The sequence below is a fragment of the Pygocentrus nattereri genome, chromosome 19 (genome assembly GCF_015220715.1).
Source record: "Pygocentrus nattereri isolate fPygNat1 chromosome 19, fPygNat1.pri, whole genome shotgun sequence".
NCBI classification, from domain to species: Eukaryota; Metazoa; Chordata; class Actinopteri; order Characiformes; family Serrasalmidae; genus Pygocentrus; species Pygocentrus nattereri.
The window spans coordinates 17,682,134-17,706,876 of record NC_051229.1 but is presented as its reverse complement, the minus strand read 5'-3'; the positions used below and the strand labels follow the sequence as shown (position 1 = coordinate 17,706,876).

Below are 24,743 nucleotides of genomic sequence, written 5' to 3'. Positions count from 1 at the left end.
TGTATTGGTCTTTGTTTGATTTGTTTGCTGTATTGGTGTTTGCTGTTGTTAGTATTTCTTGTCATGTCTGTTTCTGTATCTCTCCATGTTGGCTACATGAACCTGGACCGTTATGACCCTGATTTTGGATTTGCTCTCAATAAAAGTCGCTTACCGCACACGCATCCGCTACCTCGCTCCGTGTTACAGAGTGCCTGAAAGGCAGAGACAGCCTGGCTGCATCACTAACTCAGCTAGCTACACTGGCTGATGCTAGCTAGGTCCAGAATCGGTGGAAATAATTAACACGTCACATTGTACACTGAGGATAAAAACTTGCGTAGTTGTGTAGACAGTGTTCAGTGTAACACCTGTTAGCTCTATTAGCTCATTAATTTATCTGAAGAAGCAGCCTTTGTCACTCATCCAGCACTTACATTTGAATAATGAATGTTTTAAGTAGTCACTCACAAGTGAATGTGCCATTCACATCACGCTTTAACTCAACTACCTTGCAGTTAGTCACTCGCACAAATAGACAGTGCGCCAGCCAGGCAGTGGTTAGCGGCTAGCGGAATGAATGTTGACTGATGCTAATCTGACCTTTGGGCTGGCTAATCTGTAATAAATCTGGGTTCGTTTGGACTTGCAAGCAAAAGGTTATCTGTGGCTATAAAGAGCAGGGTATATTATAGTTAATGAAATTACAAGATTCCACATTTATGTAACGCTGAAACCAGCTACTGCACTTTCCCAGTTTTCTCATTAAGTCCATATCTGAAACAGCTGAAAAGCCTTTTTTTGCCTGAAGCATCTCTACATTACAGTGTGGATCAACCCTTATATGTCCAAAAAATACCACCGCAGGGTGTATCTAATAAATAACCACAACACACCAAGGTTTTACACATTCATGAAGATTTAAACTTCTAAGTATCATTATGCATCCTGAAGCTTGAATCCCATTTACATACACTTGGATCAGTCACTGGACCTCCTGTGGCTGAAAGCTGAGTTATCTTGTTTAGAGATTAAATATTATATGCTAAAATATTTAGCCCAACGAAGGGTTGGGCTAAAGAGAGAAGGAAGTTAATTAGCACCTCCTCACACTGTGAAGTCAGAGGTCGGAGGTGAAGGGGCAAAAGATGGCAATACATCTAAAAAGACGAATGAGAGAAACAGAGACCAGTGAGTGAGGATGTGACAGAATGTGAGCGAGAGAGAGAGAGAGAGAAGACGCCAGACAGCCTTTCAGCAGAGCTAAATGGCCAACTCTAATGAGATGGGTGAAATCATTGGAAATCTTGTTACTGATTACCACCTCTGTTTTATCCAATATATTGATATTTTGTAACAGGGATAGGCCCATTTCCACTGACATCTGCTCACAGCTGGTGAATCATAACTGAATTACTGACTACCACTGCACACTGTAATAATAGTTAATATCATAAGCTGCCTTTTGAAAGATTTAGGCTGCCTTCAGAAAACATCTTGGTAGCCATCAAAAACGCACCTCTTACCAGTGATTTTAATGATGATAATAAACTGATGTACAACAGACATCAACATGGCAATGCAAGAAAATGTACAGGCATATGAAAAAGACTGGGCATCACTGATCAAACCCCCTACAGAGAACACATTTTTGCACATTTTAATGCAACGTTACTGTTTATTAGCTCAATCAACATATTAGGAAAGAATATAACATGCAAATGTTATCACATATTTCAGTTGTAATATTTTAAACTTAGCAAGTAAATAGAAATTTCACTCTAATTCATGTTTGTTCCCTGTAAAGAATGTGTTAACTTATTTTTACTTGGAAACTTATTGTCAATTATGCACATTACGTTAAATATCTTCTTTTGTCTTCAATTACTATTTAACGCCGTAACTAAGTAACTGACCTGGGGGTATGCTATGACGACACGTGTTCATACTATAATGATTGACATTACATATGTAATGATTTACTGTTAGCCAGGAGAAGGAGGACAGGTCTTGAGTGAAGAAACTAATGATATCTAGCTTCTGCGTTCCTTTGATGCTACCTGAACAGACATGACTCCAATAGAAATTTAAACCCAGTCCCAAGGTGCTGCTGGGTTATTGAGGGAACCAGTAACATGTAGCAGTGGAAAATACCAAAATGCCTTGTATGTGGCTTCAGTTGTTCTGATTTTTTAATTGTAAGCAAGCCTTATAGAGTAGCACTTGGCAGATTTCCTTAAGAAAGTGATCTGACAGAAACCATGGTTATGATTTATACAAAGCTCATACAAATCTCTAAACTTCTCAGAACATACTGAACAAGTGGCCTCATTGTTTTATCAAATAAATTGATAGTTTATAACAGAGATATCACAATAATATTATCATAATAATATTTACACACTGAATTCACTACCATGGCACAGTGCAATATTAGTTAATATCATAAGCTGAGTTTTGAAAGATTTAGGCTGCATTCTGAAAACCTTTGATACTTGTCAAAAATGCACCTCTTGCCATTAATTTCAATTAGTACAGCAAACACCAATATATGGCAAAGTATAAAAAGGTTTGGAGGCCCCTGGTCAAATTATATGTTTTGTTGATTTTGATATTGATGAAGTGAAAAAAAGTTCTCTACAGGAAAAAACGTCCGCACATTTTAATGCAGTTATTTACTGAATTTAACATACTTGGGGGAAAACAAACAACATACAGCAGACAGCAAATCATCAATAAATGTCTTGCATGCACCCTTAATTACTTCGTTTGGCAAGGTCTGTAGAGAAGGACTCAGAACCAAGATTTGCTAAACACAGTGATCCTACAGAACTCATAGAAATAATAGAATCTCCCAGGACACACAGAACAAGAGGCCTTTCAGTTGAGATCGAGATACAAAGGCATTTTCTACTCTATGGGATGAAGAGCAGTCTGCTCTGCAGAATAAAAGCCATTTGATTATTTTCACATGAAAAGATCTCATGCATGATGTAATTCATCTCCCGTTTCATAAGCCATAGGACCCATAAATATTTTTCTATAAGATCCACAATGTGCATGGACGCGGTGCATTTTCAGGTGGATTCCTGGCCAGTGTGAATTGTGTGAGTGGTTAAATGATGGAGGTCTCCATAAAGCCTGTGTGAAACAGGATGATAGCTCGGGATGGAATCAGTCTGAAGCCATTTCCACCTCTCAACTGAGTTACGTCCCTCTTCTTCTTCCTCTGTTACTGTGGAAACTGAGATCTCTCTCTGGTTTACCCATCAGAGTACTTAATATTCTCCATAAAATTCTCTCTCCTTTTTAGGAAAAGAGAATAGTCTCACTTGACATTGGTGCTTATGATGTGATGATAGGTGTGTGTGCCGTCAAGAATGATATTCATGGCATGAATAAGACCCCCTCCCGAAGCCCGCAGGCCAAATGGAGACTGCCATTGGCTATAAAGTTCCAAAGATCTAAGATGGACGACACATCTTTCTCTGCTCTCCCTGTCACCTGTTTCATGTTTATGCTGAGGAGGAAAAGGCATTCCTTTATAAACCAAAACTATTATCAAATCACAGACTGGCACACCAACATTATAAATTACATTTATGTGAGAGGTAAAAAATAGCACTGTTCAATGCAAAGATATGAATAATCCATTGACAGTTGAAGATTTCAAAGATACAAAGTTTCACTGAGCTAAACTTTCACTACATGACTTTCCAGGGAGTGGAGACAAAAAAACAAAGGCTTTTTTTCTCATTTCCTTAACTTTGTGTTTATAGAATTTATAACATACACTATACAGCATCTCTGTCATTGTAAGGAGCTGAAGGAGAAACATTACACTATCAAGTATTTGACTGAGCCAAATTTGCTTCATTGCTTGTCAGAAAAACAGAGATTACTCCTACCTAAGCACACTTTAATGAGTACATGATGGAAAGCTGGGGAAATTATTGCTTGTTTGTTTGACTGTGCGGTGCTGATTCAGTGTGTTGTGCAATGGAGCGAGTGTTGTTTTGGTGAAACATGGCAACGAGTCACATGTGCCTCAGACCCCTGACTGAGCTCACGTGAGCAGACGGAGTGACACAGCCCACTCGTTTAGCCATCTGTTTAATTCGGCGTGACACGCACCAAAATAAAAACACACAAATAAACAAACACAGAGACCGTAAGAGAAACAACGAGTTACAGAACATGAAAACCTGAAACCATTAACTGATGATAACTATTCTGTTTTTATCACTGATTATAAAATCATGTAGGCCTCCATGCACTCACTAGAGTCATTATCATGTACTGTATGATCTAGGGCAGACTAGTCCTGGTCATTAAGGCCCACTGCCCTGCACAAGTGCTTTCCTTGCTCCGAACTACACATGTGCTGGGACACTGTGATTCATTATATTGCAATATTATCATGACATTATCATACACATTTTGAAATACTGTCGCTGTAATTTAGTCAAAATGAGCTGCAGTTTCTCCAGAGAACAGAGCATGAGAAGAAACAGAGCATTAAAAGGAGTGTTATCACAAATAACATCTATTGTTCTATTGCTTTTACATAATAGTTCTGCCATATAAGTGAAAAGTAAAGCAATGAAGCCCTAATTAATACTAACCTAATACCAAATATGTTTGAACATCAGAAATTCCTCTGATAACAAAGCGTAGCAAACAGTACCATCCTTTTGTGTTATGGATAACCAAAGTTGGTTTTATATTGGACATTCACTGGATATTTTACTTTTTCTCCCCAGCTGCTTATGAAATAAACATTTTTATTCTTCCTAAAAGACGGAAATCTACAATAAAAGATATTTCAACAATGTTATTCCATGTTTACATTTCACTGAAGATTTATACTCTAAAAAGTAAAGTGTTCAATAACACACTAACTGGTGTTAACCATTTTAATGCCTTTTGTTATATTGTTTTCTGATTTAACACATTCCGTGTTAAAAAACAACCTAATTGTGTTATCCATAACACAAAATGCGTCGTCTCCAACTGAATACACAGATGTGTCTAATTAAAGACAGAACGTGTTTTTTTTTCCAACACAAACACTTTAAGAGTGCAATTCAGTCATCAAGGAACTGTCTAAACAATGCATGACTTTTTTTCCCATGGATTCAACGAATCAAATCATTAGTAGTAAAGACAGTGGCTTCTTTTAAGACTACGATAACTCCCTTTCAAAGGAAGCTACTCTCTTTACGACAAATGTATGCCATCTTTTAGTTAAACATCTGTGAAATAAAACAAACCAACGTTCACCTTATGTGCATTTTAGATGGTCACTTAATAGGTAAAGTGTGCGTAATCTGCATTTCTAAAACTTTACGTTTAGCGAAATTTAAAGACTGACATTTATTGAAATACATTTGGGTGTAACTTGTTCTCTGTCTTCCCCGAAGTGAGAAAAATGTAATTTCTGATCATACATTTCAGGAGAAAAAGTAAAATATCTAACAAATAACCAATATAAAACCAACTTTACTGCACAGTTGCAGACAGAGCCATAAAACCTTCACACCACAAGGTCAGGTTAGCTTTTTTAATACCTCAGTACTTTGCAGTTTAATCTGAATGTCATTTTGTTCCAGCCAGTCTGTAAAGCATTTTATAGCCCATCTCGTTTGCTGTACTGTGTTTGCTTCATTTCTAGCTAATTTCATTTTTTATTGTTGTTATGCCGTCACAGTTGGCAACCAAAAAACTTCATAAAGTAACAGGTATAGAATTTGATGTTTGTCATTCTCTTCTTCAAAACCTGACCGAATGGGCTGCAGATCAAATATATCAGAAATCATCTAATGCATTAATGTTCAGTTTTCATATGTGCTGAAGCTGAAATGTATTAATGGTTAGCTATTTAGCAACCAGTGCTCAGCAGATTTATACAGTTGTGAAAATAATGTGCAGTTAATTGTGATTTTCTTCACTAATCAGACTGTGCCATCAGAACTAAATGTTTTGTAAAACTAAATCACGTACTTTTATTGTCTATAGATTTGCTAGGCTTACAAAGAAATGCAGTACTCTTAATATCTTATTACCTTATTTTTTAATAGTAATGCAATCACAAGCTGGTTAGCCAAACAATCGTGAACAAGCTCTGTTCACAACTACATAGTCCAGGGGATTTTCTTCATGTACATGGGCAGGGAAAGGGTGAACGACTAGTCACTGAACTTCACATTGTAATTACTGTAGTTTTGTCTACTGCATCTTATCTACATATCTATAAAAGTATACGCGCACACTGTAGACCAAATTGGATTTGACATGTTGTTGATGACATCGGCTAACCCTCACAGGAAGCTGAGAGAGCCCTTTCGGAGGCTGCGTTTCTTCCTGGTATAGCTGAGGGCCACAAGTCATGAGAGAGGCCGTAATACACTCGCACACTCCCCCACCTGTCGCTCCCTTACTCGAGCGCGACATGACGTCTCCCACCGGCCCTATGACTAATTGATTAAAACCTCTGACTGCAGAGAGACCTGCCAGATCTGTTCTGCACCAGTTGAGACGGCGAGAGGAAGAGACAAAGAAACAAGGGACCTTGGCATCTCCCTTTAAAATAGAGTAGAGACATGAGGATGGAGTGATGAGAGTAAGCCAGGACTGAGAGTGATCTAGAAAGCAACAGAGAAAAGTGAAAGAGTGGCTAGAGCAAAGCAAAGTAGTGTATTTTCTTAAGGGTGTGATGATACAGAGTGTTTATACAAACAAGAACTGGTAATTACCTTGTGAAAGATACCAATACCAATGACCACAAAACAAAATAAAATAAATGTACATGTTGTGCATGATAATGTGCATAAAAAGTTTTAAAATAGCATTACAATGCCCCCAATGTAAAGCAATATAAAATACATTCAATGTAAAGCAATCTTAGTAGTCATAGTTTGCAATTCATGGCTAAAGCCAATCACAACTGCCTTATACTGTATATTCAAGAGACATGAAATTAGTATGGTTCAAAGCCTTTTATGTTTATTTTTAAGATAAATTTATTATCCATATGATCAAGTACAGAAGCTCATCTCTGGATTCATACACTCTCAGAAAAAAAAGGTACGACACTGTCACTGGGGCAGTACCCTTCTTGTCACTGTGGTGGTACCCTCACGGGTACATCTCAGTACTTTTACTCATGGAACATAACTGTACCATAATCCACTGAAATTATATTTTCTAAGTTGTATTGGCTCCACACCTTCTGTCTCACCTCCAGGCTTTTTATCCAATGGTTCTGTTTTAAAAAAATAGTTTATAAAAAGATATAAATATCTACTTTTCCACTAGGAAATACTTATATAAGGTACACAGCTGGACCTTAAAACCACTGTTGTACCTTTGAGGGAACGTTTACACTGTTTGAACCTTGATGAACGAATCATGTACCTCCATGGTACCTTTATTTCTAACAATGTACACCCAACAACCCATTGACAGTGATGGTACCCTCATTCTGAGAAGTAACAATGCTAAGCGAAAACAATGCTCAGAGCCTTGCTCAAGCATTCTTACTGGTAGCATCTGCACACATTATCTTATCTGTATAGCGGTGCTGCTCTTGCCTGGATGGGGAACTGAATAATCAATCTTTAATGTGTGGAGTGATGATGTTATCCACAATGCTCCATTTCAGCAGGTTTGAAAAGAATGGAAACGTTTGTTGACTGCTGACTACATTAGCTACAAATAGAACACAAAATTACTGTATTTATCAACTGTTTGCAATATCAGCCTGATAATAATTCAACTTTGTCATTTATAGATGAATAATAATATATCAGCTGATGATATATTTTATCTCTTGTGCTGTTATGATGCAAGATAGGAATGAGGGGAAAGGAACGGATAGGGAATAAGGGGATGAAAGGAGGTGGGAAGGGACCAGGGCTCAGTCAGTGGTGGTCAGAGCGGTACTGTGGGCAACACCTGTGGTGTGGACGGAGCACTTGCTGCAGATAGCTCTGACACCAATTAGGGCCTTTCCATCCTGCCAGCCGCCAAGCACCACGTCCGCCAATTATGGGGGATTGACTTGGCATCGACTGGAGAGTGACCTGAGAGTGCGATTTACTGTCTGCTGAGAAAGAGGGGGAGAGGGGGAGAGAGAGAGAGAGAGAGAGAGAGAGAGAGAGAGAGGGAGAAAGAGAGAGAGAGACTGTACTAGTGTACTAGGGTGATGAGTGCGGTGTGCAGAGGGAGCATCTAAATCACACCACACATCTTTCTCTTCTCCTTTCTCTCTCTCTCTCTCTCTCTCTCTCTCTCTCTCTCTCCTGTGTTAACGCCAATCGTTTTCCCTTGCCACATGCCCAGCCAATCAAACAGGCAGGCCATGCCACTGGAGGCTCTATATCTGCCTGATTTAAGAGAGATCCTAAGACACACGCAAAGCCCGACGCTGCATCCTCTCTACCCCATCTTTAAAAGATGCTACTGTTTCAAGGGCTGCATCCCACTATACCACTCTCTACCTTTCGCTTCTTAAGTCTTGCTAGCCTTCTCTATCTCTCCCAGGTGCATTTTAAAAACAATACAGGATGCAAACGGCACAGACAGACCTAACGCCTGCACTTTAATCTGAAATCTCTCAACGGAACAATGACAGCAAGACAGACTATTTTTCCTTGCAGAGAAACACAGTGAGTGTATGGTCTCTGGATCAAAGCTGGTGTAAAAGGAGGATCATTGTACTGTACTATGGTGCTTTAATGTTGACCTTTACAGCAGAAAAGAGGACATGTATAAATAATAGCATAAAGGCTGGTCTAAGGGAATCCTTTGCCAAATCAAAAAAAAAAATCCCTTACCCCAAATGTCCATCAACCAAAACATGTTTGGTGTGCAAAGTGTGCTTCTTTAGTTCTGCACTAGAGCTAAGAAGCTAATATTCAGTATAATGCAAAAGTCAGAGACTTTCATTTTTTCATTTCCACTGAAAATGGAAGTAAGTTTCCAGAAGCTCCAAAAGTTAAAATTTTACATAAAATAAAGGGTAAATGGGACTTCTATCAACCGTGAAAGACATACTAGACCCTTAAAACTGTCACCATCAAATAAACAGTATTTTAAGCTTTAATCTGTGAGACAGTAGAAAATCAAGCTCTATTCTTGCTTTAGATAAAAAAAAAAAAAAAAAACAGAGGTGTGTCTTCTGTCCATCTCTTCACTGTAAGAAGACAACTCAACGCTTTGGGTGTGACAGGATGTGTAGCTGTTGAGAAGCTGTCATTTTGAAAAGGAAACTGCAAATTAAATAAAGAAGCTGCTGTTTGGGATTATTTGGATCACAAGAAGCAGAAAATGTAACCAACTCATAAGTCTGAACTTTGGAAGTGTAAAAAAATCCCACTGAAAAAACTGAAAGCAAGTCTGCTGAAAGGAATAAAAACAATAATAACGGCAAAGGATGAGCACACAAAATATTTAAAAAATGACATATTTAGTTGTTGAGGCTTCTGTGTAATATTTTATTAAATGTATGTTTATATATTCTCTTTATGGACAATTTGTACAGGTTTTGACATGAAAATTATAATTTTGACATGCACAATAAGATGCATGCAAACTGCATGTCTAAATCATCACACACTTGACTCACATTATATAGTAATCTCAAACAGACTTGCTTATGTGGTGGCTGACACTGAATGTCATGTCATGATTCAAGATGTCTACTACTTTTTCATAATTTAATGTACTTTTATCCGTATACATATATACCCATATACACATACACCCACCATATAAGCCAGTTTATTTGAGATTATTTTAAAACTTGACATGGTTTGAGGCATGCTTATAAAGTGTTTTGGCATGTAGTTTAAACACAATGCTACCTGCTGTATCTAAGCTTCCACTGTTTGTTAGCTGCATTAGCCTCCTCGTAACTCCAGTGTTAAACAAAAAACAAGAGCTTCAAATACCAGTGTGCTCTACTGTAAACCACTGCTTTTGGAGTAGTGAGAAAATTGGGAAAACTGTTTCTGAACTATTCCTTTGATAAGAAGTAAACAGAAGAGAAGGTCTCAGAAGGATGACAACAAGGACTGAGCTCAAGCTCTCTCAGCCCAATCAATTACATAAACACATCCTACATGAGTGCTGTGGCCTGCTGTTTCACAGCCACACACGCTCAATTACCCTTCCAATTTATCTGTGGGTGTGTTCAAGTCTGTGTGTGTGCGTGTGTGTGTGAGCAAGAATTATCAGCACACCTCGTCTTGACTCTCTTGCTCTAGGCTGATGTGGAGCGATGGGTGAAGGCGTGAAAAGGAGAAAGCAAGTGACTGGCATGAACGATAAGGAACACCATTCTGAATCTCTTCTCCACGGCAGGCGCGGGACGCGTGTTTTAGAGGCGGAGGCGTCTTTTGGCCCGTTGCGGGACCGTTCTGAGCATTACACTAACACCACATGACTGATAGACACATCAGTAATCCTCTTAAAACCCCCAGCACAACACACACTCTTCTTCCCCCTCTGGTCACAAGTGTTCCAAGCAGCGAATGCCTGCTTCACGGTGTGTGTGCGAGAGAGTTCATGAGTGTCTGTGTTTGTGCGTCTGTTTGTACAAGCAGAGATTAGCTGTCATGGCCAACTAGAGCTAAGAGAATTTTCTGTGTATGTACGTGTATCTTAATGTTTTCTGATTACTAATTACATGAATATGCGAAATGACTTACGCCTCCCTCTCAGATTAATCCTGCCAGAGCAGACTGTGTTCCTGATCTAAAACATGGATGATCAAGCTGATATTCCTCATTCCCCACATTCACCTTCTGTTTTCAAAACTAGTCATTGCCCCATGCCACATGTACCCTTAGAGGCTTCTAAACTTTATTTAACTGACTGATCGGTGCTCTGCCCACAAAAGCATTTTTTCCCAGCAACTGTCACAATGTTGGACCTTTATAGCAACCTTTATAGCACATTAGCAAAAATCCCTTTGTACTAATGATAATGATAAATTGTAGTGCACTGTTTGACACAATGCACAAATGACCTTGAGTGGTGCAACTATCTAAATGCAAGTTCGATCCCCAGTGATATCATGATCCATGGCCAGGAGTCCAAAAACACATAACTGGCCCCTCACTCCCTAGATGAGTAAGATGGCCCTCCCACTCCCCAATCACTCAGTGCAATGCTACTGTAACCGTTAGCTGACATAACAGAATTGGCAGGTAGCAATCTCCTCCAAACATGTCGAGCTGTCAAATGATATTGGTGTTGTGGCAGTCCAAAAACGTAAATTGTGGAAAAAATTCAGTAAATTACAGCAAAAAAGCAATTGTATGCTCAAAGTTATTGTGATGTAGCTGTATTTTGCAGTAATACACTGTAATAAATATACAAATAATAAATAATAAAAAAGTTATTTACCGCATTTTTAAAATGGTCGAAGTAATTTACTGTAAATTCACATATGAGAACTATTTTTAATTTTACCAGACTTATAAACAGGTTTATTAAACAATAATCATAAAAGAAAAATCTTTAAATATGTCTAAAACCAAAATGTGAACTGTCAGACTAACTTTACTGTGAAAAATCAGTGTTAAATATTGTAATATCCTGGCAATAATAATGGGGAAGGCCTAGCTAGTAGGTGAAACTAGACATGGCTAAAATAGAAACCTCACTTAAAAAAGATCTACATCACTAAGTTCAGACATTATACAGCATTATGTTTCCAGTTTAAAATGCTAGTGAGTGTTTTGTTGTTTTAGCTAATTGAAACTAAAAACTATACCTCAGCAGTTTTAACAGTGCGATCTTCACACATACAAAATAAATGATTTCAAATGAATGATGCACTGTAAATAATTTTAATTTAATCGACCCTTATCAGTCCCACAATGGGGAAATTTCACCTCCGCATTTAACCCATCCGTGAAGTGAAACACCACTTACACTCTAGTGAGCACAAACACACTAGGGGGCAGTGAGCACACTTGCCCGGAGTGGTGGGCAGCCCAATTTGCAGCGCCCGGGGCTGCAAATTTTTGCCAGTTTTCCATAAAGCTTGTCCAACCTCGCAACAGGTCTATAAATGATAGCTAAATGTAACTTGTCTTTAATTAACTCTATATTTTATTTTTGTCATGATACAACACTTAAATATGATTATAAATTAATATAATCAAATGTATAGTAAAGACAGCAATAATAACTATCTATTGGTAAAATATGGGTTTTATTGGCTCTTTCCTGCTCTTCTACCAGTCAAAGCCGTTTGAGAAGTGGTTCACTTTTGCCCCTGAATTGTTGGCAGACAGCTGTTGTTGAAGCTGCAAGTGTTTTTCCCACAAATCCAATCTGTGCAAGGATGATTACTTCATCATCTTAAACTTAAACAGCCACACTGCGCTTGTTCTCAGCAAACAGAAGTGTCGCTGTTAAACAGCATAATGCTAGTTTAATGCCGTTTCATTTTTGTGCACTTACTTCATAATCCTCATAAGAATATTATTTGTTGCCTTAGCCATGCAATGAGACTTGAATCTTCAATCACTCCACAGGCAACAGCAGCATAGATTAAACATGGATCTCTGTTTTCTGCTTGAGGATCAGCCTCTGTTATTCTGGCAGGGTAGTGTTTTCAGGTTTTGAGCATGGCCACAAGCTAAGGATCACTGAACCTGGGTGAAAGAGAGAGTGAAAGCTGCCATCCAGAAACTTCTTCAAAAGAAAAGAGACAGCCATCTTCAAAGGCACAGCACTGTTGGCCTTGTAGCTTGTTCGCCCTCTCTCTGGCTCTCTCTCTTGCACATGCACACAGTGTGGCTACAATACCTCTATGTACTCAGATCAAATACAGATATACACACATAAAAATACATCATCAAACCAATGAAAATATGATCATAAACAAAAAAAAAAACTGAACTGGAAAAACTGGAAACTACACTGACATGGCCCAAGGACTGGGGGATACAGACCACAAAAAACTAAGTATAAATTACAACAAAGGCACTTATTAAGCATCAATAATATACCGAAGTAAGGAAAAAGTTGCAATAGGAGACACTAGTCGACCAAATCACTTAAAACTCACTTAAAAGCTGCTTTCAGATCTGAGTTACTATAATTACCACATCTAATGCTACACTAAAACAAGCCATGTACATATCACTGCTGTCAGAGGAAAACCTTGTATCTCCAGTTTTACAGTTTTAGACATAATTTGAAAATGCACGCTGCCCTTTACATTGTGTGTATATTTCATGAAGAAGTGACCAAAGGAAACAGCCCAGAATGACATGTAAAAAGTCTGGTTCCATTAACTTACATTAAAAGTAATGTAGGGTTTTTCCTTCTCCTGTTATCTTTTTGGAAATACAAGGTTTTGTTCTGACAACGGCAATATGCTTCTAATACTTAAATCCACATCCAGTGCTCCCCACATTTATCTCCAAAATGTTGACAGTATCTCTGTTAAATCAGGACTCATACTTCTCATGCCAGCGTGATAAGAAGCCCACAGATTTAGCACTGTAGCTGGGTGTTTGAGAGCGTCTTGGCGGCTCAAGAGGGAGCAATGCTCAACAAAGTTCTTACTCTGGTGAAACTTGGTGTATTCCCTGTATATTTATGATGTACATGATACTGCTACAGCCTCCCAACCATTTGATGATGATAATGGTAGCTTCGAAGGGTCTACCACTAAGCCTGAAAAAAATCTAGGGGAAACACTAAATATATCACACACACACACACACACACACACACACACACACACACACACACACACAGACACACACACACTACATTTTGCACATTATTATCCACTGGCTGATGAAGCACCTGAGGCTTTTGGTATCTGAAGACACTTTAAACTACACTCAGCACGTTTAATTCTCTTATTAAAGCAAATATCAAACTTGCATATCAAAAACAGCTGACTTTGCAGCCTTTGATCACTGTGAAATTGAGCCATTGATATTTCCGCCTCATCGTCTTAATCAAATTAAAACAACTTCATTCCTATTAAAGCCTATGTCACAAAACACACTATTTTGCCCATGGCAATGTAAAGACACATAAACCAAAGTCAGGATCTTAAAAGATTAATCAGAGTCTCTTTTGTATGAGCGCACGTGTGTGACTTTGTTTGAGTAAACCAAAGAAAGAACACACAAGATAATTAATGAAAGCCTCCCCTCATGTTGCCTCTGTAATTCTAATCAGCCTTTTTGTAATTACTCTACTGAGAGAATGCCACTCTTGCCAGCAGAGAGGTTGTTAATATACCACCTGATTCTCAGCAATAACAAAGAAATTGTAGAACACAGACAGAGATTAAAGGCGGGATTGGAATAAAGAGATTTTCGTCTTTTTGTTTTCATTATTAAAAAAATAGCCTCGATAAGTCAGCACGGTACCTTGTGAATATGACTTTGTCAGATTAACGCTGAAGATTGAGATTAAATAAAAGGAGTGTTCAATAGAGGTTAAACCTTTCAAATGTTCATGCGTAATCCCATAAATCCAAACTGTGTCAGACGCCTTCAGATTACACTTTCCGTACATGAAAGTAAATTATTTTTACTTCTTCTTTCTACATCTTTATGATTTTGTGTGGTTTTGGGGGCATTCATTACACTTAGTAATGTGGTGCATTGTGCTAGCAGTGATAACAATAAAAACATCCCTGTGGAGCTCAAAAGCACGCTTTCTGGAACGGCTTTATCCTATACTTATTAAATCCAATGCAGTGTCCAACGGAAAGAAATGAGTCTGTTGACCCGAGGGGGAAGACAGTTTGTTCTCAATCTGCTTGGGTTTCTGGGTCTATGTAGCCAAAGTGCTCCAAGATTCATGAACACTTCGTCAGGCAGACCTCCAGGACTTGGGGGAACACTCAGCTGAATCCGCTACTGCGCTACATTGGGAGTCCAGACCCTCAACACCAGATTTAAATTTCTGAGGCTGCAAAGTATGTACTATTTACTAATGAGGATGGGCAGAGAGAGATAGGGTGCGTGTATATGTTGGATGCTCAGGGATGGCCGGCAGCTACGGTGGCACAGACAGAGCAAGCAGATGAAAGCATTTCAGAGACAGAGTTCTCCTGAAGCCTCACACACACACACACACACTACTTTGTTCTCCGCTTCAAAGGCCAAAGCTTACTCTGAGGGATCAAATCCACAAACAATAAAGGGGAAGAAAATAGATAAAAACTGTTTTGAAAATGAAAAAGCAGGGAAAAGGGTTTAGCTGGAAGCTAAATGGAGTCATTACCAGTGCAGATGCAGAGTCACTGGCAGCTACATTGAGCTGTCCAGGCCTTTTCAGAGATTCTCAGGTTCACGCGCAGCTACTATAAGCCATTATTGAGTCTTTTGTTTGTCTTTGAGTTTGGATTAGAGACAGTGTTTTACATAAACTACACTTCACACAAGACACGCCAGCTTTGATAGCACTAAACTGCAAACAGTGCGCATAAATGTGTATGTAGGCATTTGTACACTGCCCATCAAAAGTATGGGTACACCTATCTTTTCTCAGTGTTTCCAATACAGCTCAGCATCTTTTCTTTGTCAGTTTGCAATAATTTAACCTGCTAAAGACCAACAGATTTAATTTCAGTAAAATAGTATAATGTGTAAATATTTGCAACAATATGTGTTCGCTCATCAGCACTGAAAACTTTCCAACACTGGATTCACAAAAAGATTTTTAAGAAAAAACTTGCAAAGGATCTTAAGAGAAATTGATAACAATGTTGGTCATTCTCATAAATCTTCATAAAAAAAGTTGAGTACTTAGTTAAGTAAGGCACATTTACTTTATTTATTTATTTACATTTACTTTATTTATTTTCTTTCCAAAACCACCTTTGTGAATCTGGTCCCATGTGTTTAACCAAGCATCCAGCTGGGAATCCATTCTGAGAATTCGATGACCAAAAATGTATTTTTCGGCTTTATTAGATCAGGTTCATTGCATGTCATATACATGCAGCAACAGCATGCCTTGAGAAATCACATGATTAATGCTTAAAACATAGTACATGGCCCAAATAGCCACAATTTAGTCTTAAAGTCCCTTAAATTGTCAGGATTTAAGGTAGCCTTAACGTCTACTACACACTTCTATAACTTAAGAATAATCCAGAAAGTTAATCTGACCCCTGTCTACAGTCAAGACAAGATCAGAATAAAGATGAACTAAAATGCCCACATAATGTTTTTTTCACTTTTACTATTAAAACACTGGGTTATCATTGGCCCTGTTCAAGCTGTTAGGCTAAGGTACACTGCATTTCCTGCTCTCTCTGCTGTGGGTAATTTACTGTTTGAGTAAGATTTGCATTTCAAAGTGACCCCTCTATATCAACAAAACACACCTCGTTTTTTTTATATGTAGAGCGTGTGAGCATGGCTTTGAAATCACCTGCAGTCAAAAGTGGCTATTAGTACGTAAATTGTAACCAAATCTGCACCAGATGAAGCGCATTAACGTGCGTTTGCAGTAACGTCCATTAAACGACAAGCAAAGTTTTAGATGATTTTGATGTTCTAAATATGATACTACTTAATATGTACAATATAATAGACATTCATGTTTTTAATTATTAATTGTTTTTAGATATCACCCAGCCTAACAGGAAAGCATGTTGATTCACATGAATTTCTTCTTACTTAATTGAAAAGTAACGGTGAAAATGAAACATTTTCGGGAGCAGTCTATAGCAGAGTGCAGATGTGTGTGTGTGTTGTCCTACCTGACTGGTGCGCCTCTGCTTTGGGCAGGTTTGAGGAGGACAGTAACAGTGCTGTCTGTCTGGTTCAGAGATGTCTCTTGATCATAGGCAGGCATAGAAGGAGCTACACATGCATAAACACACCAAAGAAAAGAGAGGCAGTAAGACAGGCAGATATATCAGTCAATGAATGCCATAGCTCTCATAAAAACACAATTCTTCTCCTGTTAAAGAAGATGCTTTATAACCACCTGCAGTCCCTCATCTGTTCCTTACAGAGAAAGCAGCACACTAATAAAGACAAGCATATGTACAGACACAAAGAGATAGACATCACCAGTGCTGAGTTAACACTGAGTTCTTTTAAAATCAGCTGGTGATGTTACTATGTAAAGTTGATATTCAGGTTTTTAATTGCACAGTCATTGTTTCATTTTAAAACTTCAAAATATGTATCACTGTCCAATTAGTTACAGATTACCCTGTAAATAGTATACAGTTGTCCTAGTAAGGATTTTTGGCAACAAAAAGGCTCAGTTTTCTAGAAAAAATTATTTTTTTTACTATTAGTTAAGGAACCACAGTCAGAATAGGCCAAGAATGGGATCAGCATATTTCAGTTCAAAACATGAAACTAGCAAATGGTCAATTTATTATAAATGTTGTTGCATAACTAAGCATGATTCATAGTGCTAATTATCCTATCCTATCCTATTTCTAGGCAGAAGCAGAAAAAGACTTGCAGTGTTTATCCTATAATATACTATCTAGGCTAACAAACAAAGTAACAAATGGAGTTTTAACTCACTGACAAACTGATCGAAATCCCTTAGACTAATTTTGCATCTTTGTATAGCAATACATCACATGGAGAAAAAGACTCCTATTGGTCACAGGAGTAAGTCACATTTTTATTGTTCATCTCTTTATGGCATCTACATAAAGTTTATTTAAGCAATAAACAGACAATACGCATCTGGTATGAAATCGTGGTGGAGTGTTTCCAGATTACCGTGTGCAAAGCGTCAAATCTGGTATGAAATGGTCTTAAGACAGACACAGATAGATAGCTAGATAGCCAGATAGGCAAATAGATAATGTATAATGTATTTTTGCTATTTTAATAAATGTCCATCCCCCCAACTGACCTGAGATCTTGGTGGTGGCCTGAGTAATGGCTGGTGGTCCATAGCCCTTGGCTGTGCTGGCTCTTAGGGTGAAAGAGTAGGTGGAGCCAGGGTAAAGACCCAGGAAAACATGGCTCGTCTCATTGCCAAGTTTGATCACCTTGCCACTCTGGTTGGAGAGGTCCAACACGGGGTCAAAAGAACTAACTGCTTTATAGGAGATCTGTGGACAGAGAAAGGGCAACTTAACTTATTATTATAAAAGATTTAGGAGCTACTATGAATCTAATATGTTGTTTAAGTAAGTGTGGACCCACTAAAAAAGGGGGAAATTTATTTGAAAAAAAGCGCAGTCGTTAATTCTACTTACTTTTGCAAGAAATGTGGTAATGTAATGTATTTTGTTCATATGGAACCGATTTATGCATTTAAATCAAGTGAATTTAATGCACAGTATAAACCAAAATTCTTTCATTCTGACCTAGTTTAAAACACTTACCTGTATGTTATCTCTTTTAGAACTGAACTGAATTATTGTGTTTATACACTCAGACCTCAATTTTTCAAACATACTCATTTTGAGATTATACATTAGACTGCTGAAGTTACATTTCACTATCATTTCCTCCCTTAGAGTACAGTCAGTTTCAACAGTTTTATCTCTTACTTGAACTCCCTGTAACCCAACAAAGTAAAACACAAGGACATCAAAACCAGGGACATTTCTTTAAATGTTTTTCCCTTCAAAAAGCCCATTAAAGCATATTTTCTTGCCAGCTATACAAATTAATTTGAGTGTTGCCCTAGTCAATAACACAAAATGCCTTTTATGGGTTCTACCAAATTAATATCCATTATATTTGAAATGCTTCAAAGCTTTTTCCAATTATGATGCAGTATAAGAAAAGCAGTGATAAACAGGAGCAAGATTCCATTGTCTGGCTGAACTGGAGTCTGGAGTAAAATCTGAACTGAATGTCCTGATCTTCATATTTCTTATAGCTCGTCCAATAGAGTTACAGCAGGAGAGGCATTCTTTACACTTTAACAGAATTTTGATTTGCAGGCTTTTGATGCTGAGATTTGCAATCATGTTGCACAATTGGTTGTTCCTGATGACCTTGATGCTGTTAGTGGCTACTCATTTTGTTCATAGTACAAGCTAAACTTCTAAAACTAGGTGTCAATATTAAGATATTTGGTGTAGCAACATTTTCTGGATGTTTGTCATTGCCAGTAGAAGATTAGAGACATTGCAGGTTCTTTGTATGACAATCCACAATACTCATGCATGCAAGCAGATGAAGGAAACAGAACCTCATCTCCATGCTGTACCAAGTGAGGATTTGTTTGTCAGAGATAAAGAAATGAGGACAGCTACTCTATTCTTCTTGGTCTGAGGAGCAAAGAAGGGTTTGGGTGAACAGAGGACAAAAAGAGAAAAACAAAGTAGAGGAGAGCACAGGAGAAAGAGAAAGAGAGAGGGAGAGCCTGGTCAGAGGAAAAGAGTTGAAATCTGTTTTTGATATCACTGCTTGTCAGAGGAATCTCAGTTTGAACCCTTTGATATTGTCAAATCAAAGGCAGGACTTGACTTCAGGCTTAGTGCTTCTGGGGAACACAGACAAAATAGAGTCTAAGGCCAGTCCTGTCTGAGTGTGCTTAGAGCACTCAGAGGCACACACACACACACACACCTGGGGAAAAATGATGGCCACAACGCAGAGAATTTGGCAGCTCTATTTTAAAAAATTCCATCGAGATAGCTCTGGATCGATGCATGGCCTCTAGCCTCCAACCCCAACAAAAACAAGATGGTATTGGAGTTGGATTGACGTGTTATGACAACGTAAAGCCGTGCTCGCTCTCCAGAGAGGACTCATCTTGCATCTTTAAACTTTCTAGTTGGACAGGATGATATTACAGAAAGTACAAGGCAGTGCCTCAATCTCTCAGCTCTGTCTGCACAACCATGTTATGATAGACTTATGTGGCCTATAATATACACCACTACAGGCTGCACACCAGCAGTCACGATCAATCAGTATCAATAGCTTACTATCACTGTTTCTTTTTTTTTATTTTTGTGCCAGTGACACAAAGCAAAAAACACTGTGAAAGAACTGAAGAATGAGGTTCAATAGTTATAAAAAAATAATTCTGGACTAGATCAAAGAAGCTCTAGTATTTGCTTTAAGAAATGAGAGGATACAGAATACCAGTAAGTTTTAACTCTGGAGTTTACTTTCATCTGCTATACTATTCAAAATTATGCATGATTTAAATGTACATGCTACATCATCTGCTTTAAATCTATCCATTTTCCTCATTTGATTTGATGTTAAAATGTAACGAAATCAGGTAAAATCATACTGGATTTTTTTTTTCTTAATGCACAACTGATTATCATTTTAAAAAACGCTTCATTGCTCTAATAAAAGTAACATCACTCATAATTAAGTTGGCTTGAAAAAGCCATTACCTTATTATTATTATCATTATTATATGGGATAGGCTCCAGCACCCCCCTGCGACCCTGACGGAGAAGCGGCTTAGAGAATGGATGGATGGATGGATATATTCAAAAGATTTACAATGCTAATCCTGCTACAGCTAAGACTAGAACCACAACAATCTGTAGGATCATAGAGCCTAACCTCGAATACCAAGCTTGTGCTTTACTTGCGTTGTTCATACAATGTTTGTTTAAACATTAAACGTAAAGATTTTTTCCCAATATAAATGAACGTTACTCCACAATAACATTCTACCTCTCCCTCTTATTCCATCAAAGTCAGTGTACGTTCTGTAGCCAAAAGTTTTTAGACACTTCTTATGTTACCATCACACAAGAATACTAGCAATATCAAAGCAACCTTATAGCAACACCATAGCTACTACCTGGAAACGTACTATACAAAACTTATTATGTTACCAAAAACAATCGACTGTGTTGTGCAACTGCTTTAACTTTTAAAACGTTATTAGCTGGATTTAAAGCCAACTTAAAGATCATTCCGAGGAGTTACAGAATGTGCATGTCCTTGTTGGCCACAGTAAATAATATCCACATGTAGAATCAGAGCTTCTGTGTGGTGCCGTGTTTCAATCACAACATAAGACATGCACAAGGCTGGATGTCTGGTTAGCAGTTACTGCTTATTACTGAATTATTTAATGAGTGACAAATAAACACGACTGATGTATATTTGCATATTTGTATTTATGCATTTTCTTTGTAATACTAACTAAAAATAAAAAAATAAATATAAATAAAAAATAGATACATTTTTGAATTTGTTCTTTGCATATTAAATAAATGCAACAACAGCACTGAGAAGTCATGTCATGTAATAGAAAAGAGCAGAATAACTGGCTGTAATGGCCAGAAAGGGTTAACATAAAACTGTACCATGTTTTTGCCAGAGACCACTGTGACTTACGCAAACGTTAAAGCATTCCACTGAGAATCGTTTCAGTGAGGGTGGACGTTTACCTCATACTGGGTGATGATTCCATAGGTGTGAGCTGGCTCTCTCCATTTGAGAATGATCTTCTCCTCGTACACACTGGCCTGGATGGAGTCTAGAGGAACCTCCCCCGGCACTGAATGGAAAATTCAAGACAAGTTATTGAATTGTTGTGGTTGTGCTCTATATAAATAAGGCTCTATTTTTATTACTCACTTCTTAATATGAATCGTATGACTTATTTTACAGTACTGTTAGGAATATTGTGAATTTTAATAATTCAGTGACTGCTATAAAGGATTTGGTTACTATTATGAAGATAATAATGTATGTAAGTATGACAGCAATAAAGTGAACTGTGAGCCCATATACAGGCCCTTATGGTTTAAGAGATTAAACACTGAGTCAATTTCCTCTCATTCTAGGTCAATATGGCAATAATAGACTCTGCTTTTCAACGACTAAAGCATAATAGTAAAGGTGTTCCGACAGAGAGCACAGCTGATCTGCCTGCTGCTCTATCACTGTAGGGAAAAGAACTCCGCACATGTTCTTATATTAGAAGTGAGCTAGTGCAGCTCTCTGGGGATTAGCAGGTCTTTCAATCTGAGCTCAGTGTTTACTAGAGACAGAACTGCCCTTGTGACCCATCTCTCTTTAACACACACCACAAGCCTCTGATCCTCTGTGTGTGATGCTGAAAGAGATCATCTAAAGGAGGATCACTCCATCCTGCTGCTACATTTTCACCTTGGGGTGTACACACATGCACTCACACACACACACACACACACACACACACACACACACACACACACACACACACACACACACACACACACACTCATGTATGCACGCACACACACACTTCTCTCACCACAATACAGTGGTTGCTTTCTTCTTCTCTGAACTTATCTGAAGTAAACGTGATGGGACACAGTGTGTGTTTGTGTGTGTGATTATGTTTAGTCTCTGAAGTGTGTTTGCTGTTGAAGTTCATGTATACACATGTCTGTTAATTTAAATTGTTTTATAACTGAATAAAAGAAAAAAAAAACTGATATAAAAAAGCTACTGATTTATAAGGGTTGATGTTCTAATTAGGAATCATAAAAACAGTGCTTTTTCCCTCTGCTGGGACTACTTAATGGAAGACATAATTAGTAGTCCAAAGCATCAAACAATTATTATAATAGACTAAATGTAAAAATGCATTTTTGATCTTGGTGATCAAATGGAAACTAGTTTGATGAGCACTACTGAGCAAAAATGGTGTATCATTTATATGAAACATCAGGATTTGGAAGCACTCACATACTGATACAATCTAGACAAACTGTCTGGCAGAGAGTCTGTGTCTAGACTGGGCTAGATCAGGGCTGTGCAAAGTCTGGACCATACTGGCCCATATGGATGTTTGATTTAATCCACCAGAAAGTTAACCAATTGCTGCATTCATATGTTGGCGGTAGAGGGAAGACTGCAAACCATATGTTCCACTGCTTCCGATGTGATTTTTTTGTGAGCCATGGATGCCAAGCATCTCATAGTATATTGAACTCAGTTTTATACAAGACACAATACAACAAAAGAGCAGATAGCTTCCTCCTGCCCTTTTCCACCTTAAATAAACAATATACACTGTTAAAGCTATCCTCTGATAATCATCCATTTTCATTACTAATGCTATCACTAGACTAATGTTTTTGTGGCTTTAACGCTATGTGTATGCAACATAACCCCACCCCCTCACCCAGTAACATCTTTATTCTACATAATAGTTTTAGCATGAATTCTTTTTAATTCTTTTTCCTTTTTAAATTGTATTTCGGGAGTAAATTGAGGTACATGTTATGAAACACATTCTATAAACTCATTTACTTGTTATTACTTGAAAACTGTTTGGTATTCTTGGCCTTCAGCCCTCCACAAACATTGCCCCCAAGACAAAAAGTATGGCTAGACAGACCATGACCACTCTTTGAGTTGCTGAATTAAAGTAATGGAGCAGTGTGTAAAATTTAGTGGCATTTAGTGGTGAGGTTGCAGATTGCAACCAACTGTGTACCCCTCCCTCACACCGCCCTTTCCAAGCGTATTACAGAACCTACTGTGGCCATCAGGTTTTCTGCCATTGTCTTCATGTTTTTGCTTATTTGATGATGAAGATTCACCCTCCATTGCTTTTTCTGGTGCTAAACAATAAATATCCACCATTTGTTAAAATTTGGTTTCTCAAACTTCTCACCACAAAATGGTTATCCAGCACCAGCAGCAACCACTGTTTCTACTTCTTTCCTCATCTACCAACCTGTGCTAGTGTTGCCACTTAATTCTAGCTGCCACTTCAAGATAAAAACGTGAAAGGTACTCTCTAGAGCCAGTGTCTGGTTTTTCAGTTCTGTGCTACTGTACAAATATGGAGGTGCAACATGTGGCCTCTGTTGGAAAAGGACCTGCTCCTATGTACAAATGAAGGGCTAATGCTAAGCTAATGAAAATGCAATGTCAACACTGCTTTCAATCTGGGGGCATGTAATTCAGACGATAGAAGTGCAACAATTATTCAACTTAGTCGACTAAAATTAGTTGTCAACTAATTTAGTAGTCAAATAGTTGGTGATGTCATTACGCATCTTTCTCGCGTTCACTTGGAACATTTTGACATTACAGGTCACTGGAGAGTTAGCAACAGCATGAAGGCTGCCTCAAGAACAAAATCCTCAAAAGTGTGGGAGCTAAATTGAGAAAAAAAGGTTGTCAGTTGTTCTATTTGTAAAGCTGACCTAAGCTGGCTATGGGAGCACATGTTCCATGTCGAAGCATCTGAAGAGGAAGAGTCTCGCTCTCCTCTGAGTGCAAATACTCCCCGCCACAGAGGAGACACGTTCTGATGGAGCGGATGGGAAAGTGGCGAATGTTTAATTTCAACCCTTCGTCCAGTGGCCCTATACATCCGCTGAGAACCATGCCCTGAAAACTGTTAGCAAGTGGAGCTAAACGTTCGCGGAGAACAGAAACCCGTTTAAAATCGTTCTCCTGGCGTTAAAACAACGATGCAGAGTTTAAAAGTTATGTGGAAAGTAACCGGGTCACTGTGAATAACAGTTACTTGCTTTTCTGTTCAAACTCCATTAATGATACCAGATAACCTGCATTTCATATTCCAAAACATAAAAAAGGTCAAGTTTGGGAAATGTCTAACTGTGATTAAATTAAATAGGTATGATGTTAAAGATGTTAAACTTTGCAAAAGTTTCTCTAAAACAGACTTAGAATTGCTCACAGTGGTGGTGATAAGAACAGACATCTAAAGAGCTTAATGCCTGTAAATGTCAAATTACAAAACACTATTATACAAAGTTCTTACTTTTTTATTTGAGTAATTAAACTATTTGTCATTGGCGAAGAGATACATGCAGGGTG

At 38.1% G+C, this 24,743-nt stretch overlaps 1 protein-coding gene across 9 annotated transcripts in view; it reads right to left on the bottom strand.

The window, feature by feature from the left end:
* Positions 1–24,743, bottom strand: part of LOC108427207 (receptor-type tyrosine-protein phosphatase mu-like) — a 269,465-nt gene that overhangs the window by 98,101 nt on the left and 146,621 nt on the right. For all 9 annotated transcript variants that reach the window (XM_037531160.1, XM_037531153.1, XM_037531154.1 and 6 more), the window contains 3 exons: positions 21,344–21,453; positions 17,869–18,070; positions 16,742–16,844 (listed from right to left, as the gene is read on the bottom strand). In XM_037531160.1, the coding sequence (XP_037387057.1) occupies positions 16,742–16,844; positions 17,869–18,070; positions 21,344–21,453 (415 nt within the window). The remainder of the gene's footprint in view (positions 1–16,741; positions 16,845–17,868; positions 18,071–21,343; positions 21,454–24,743) is intronic.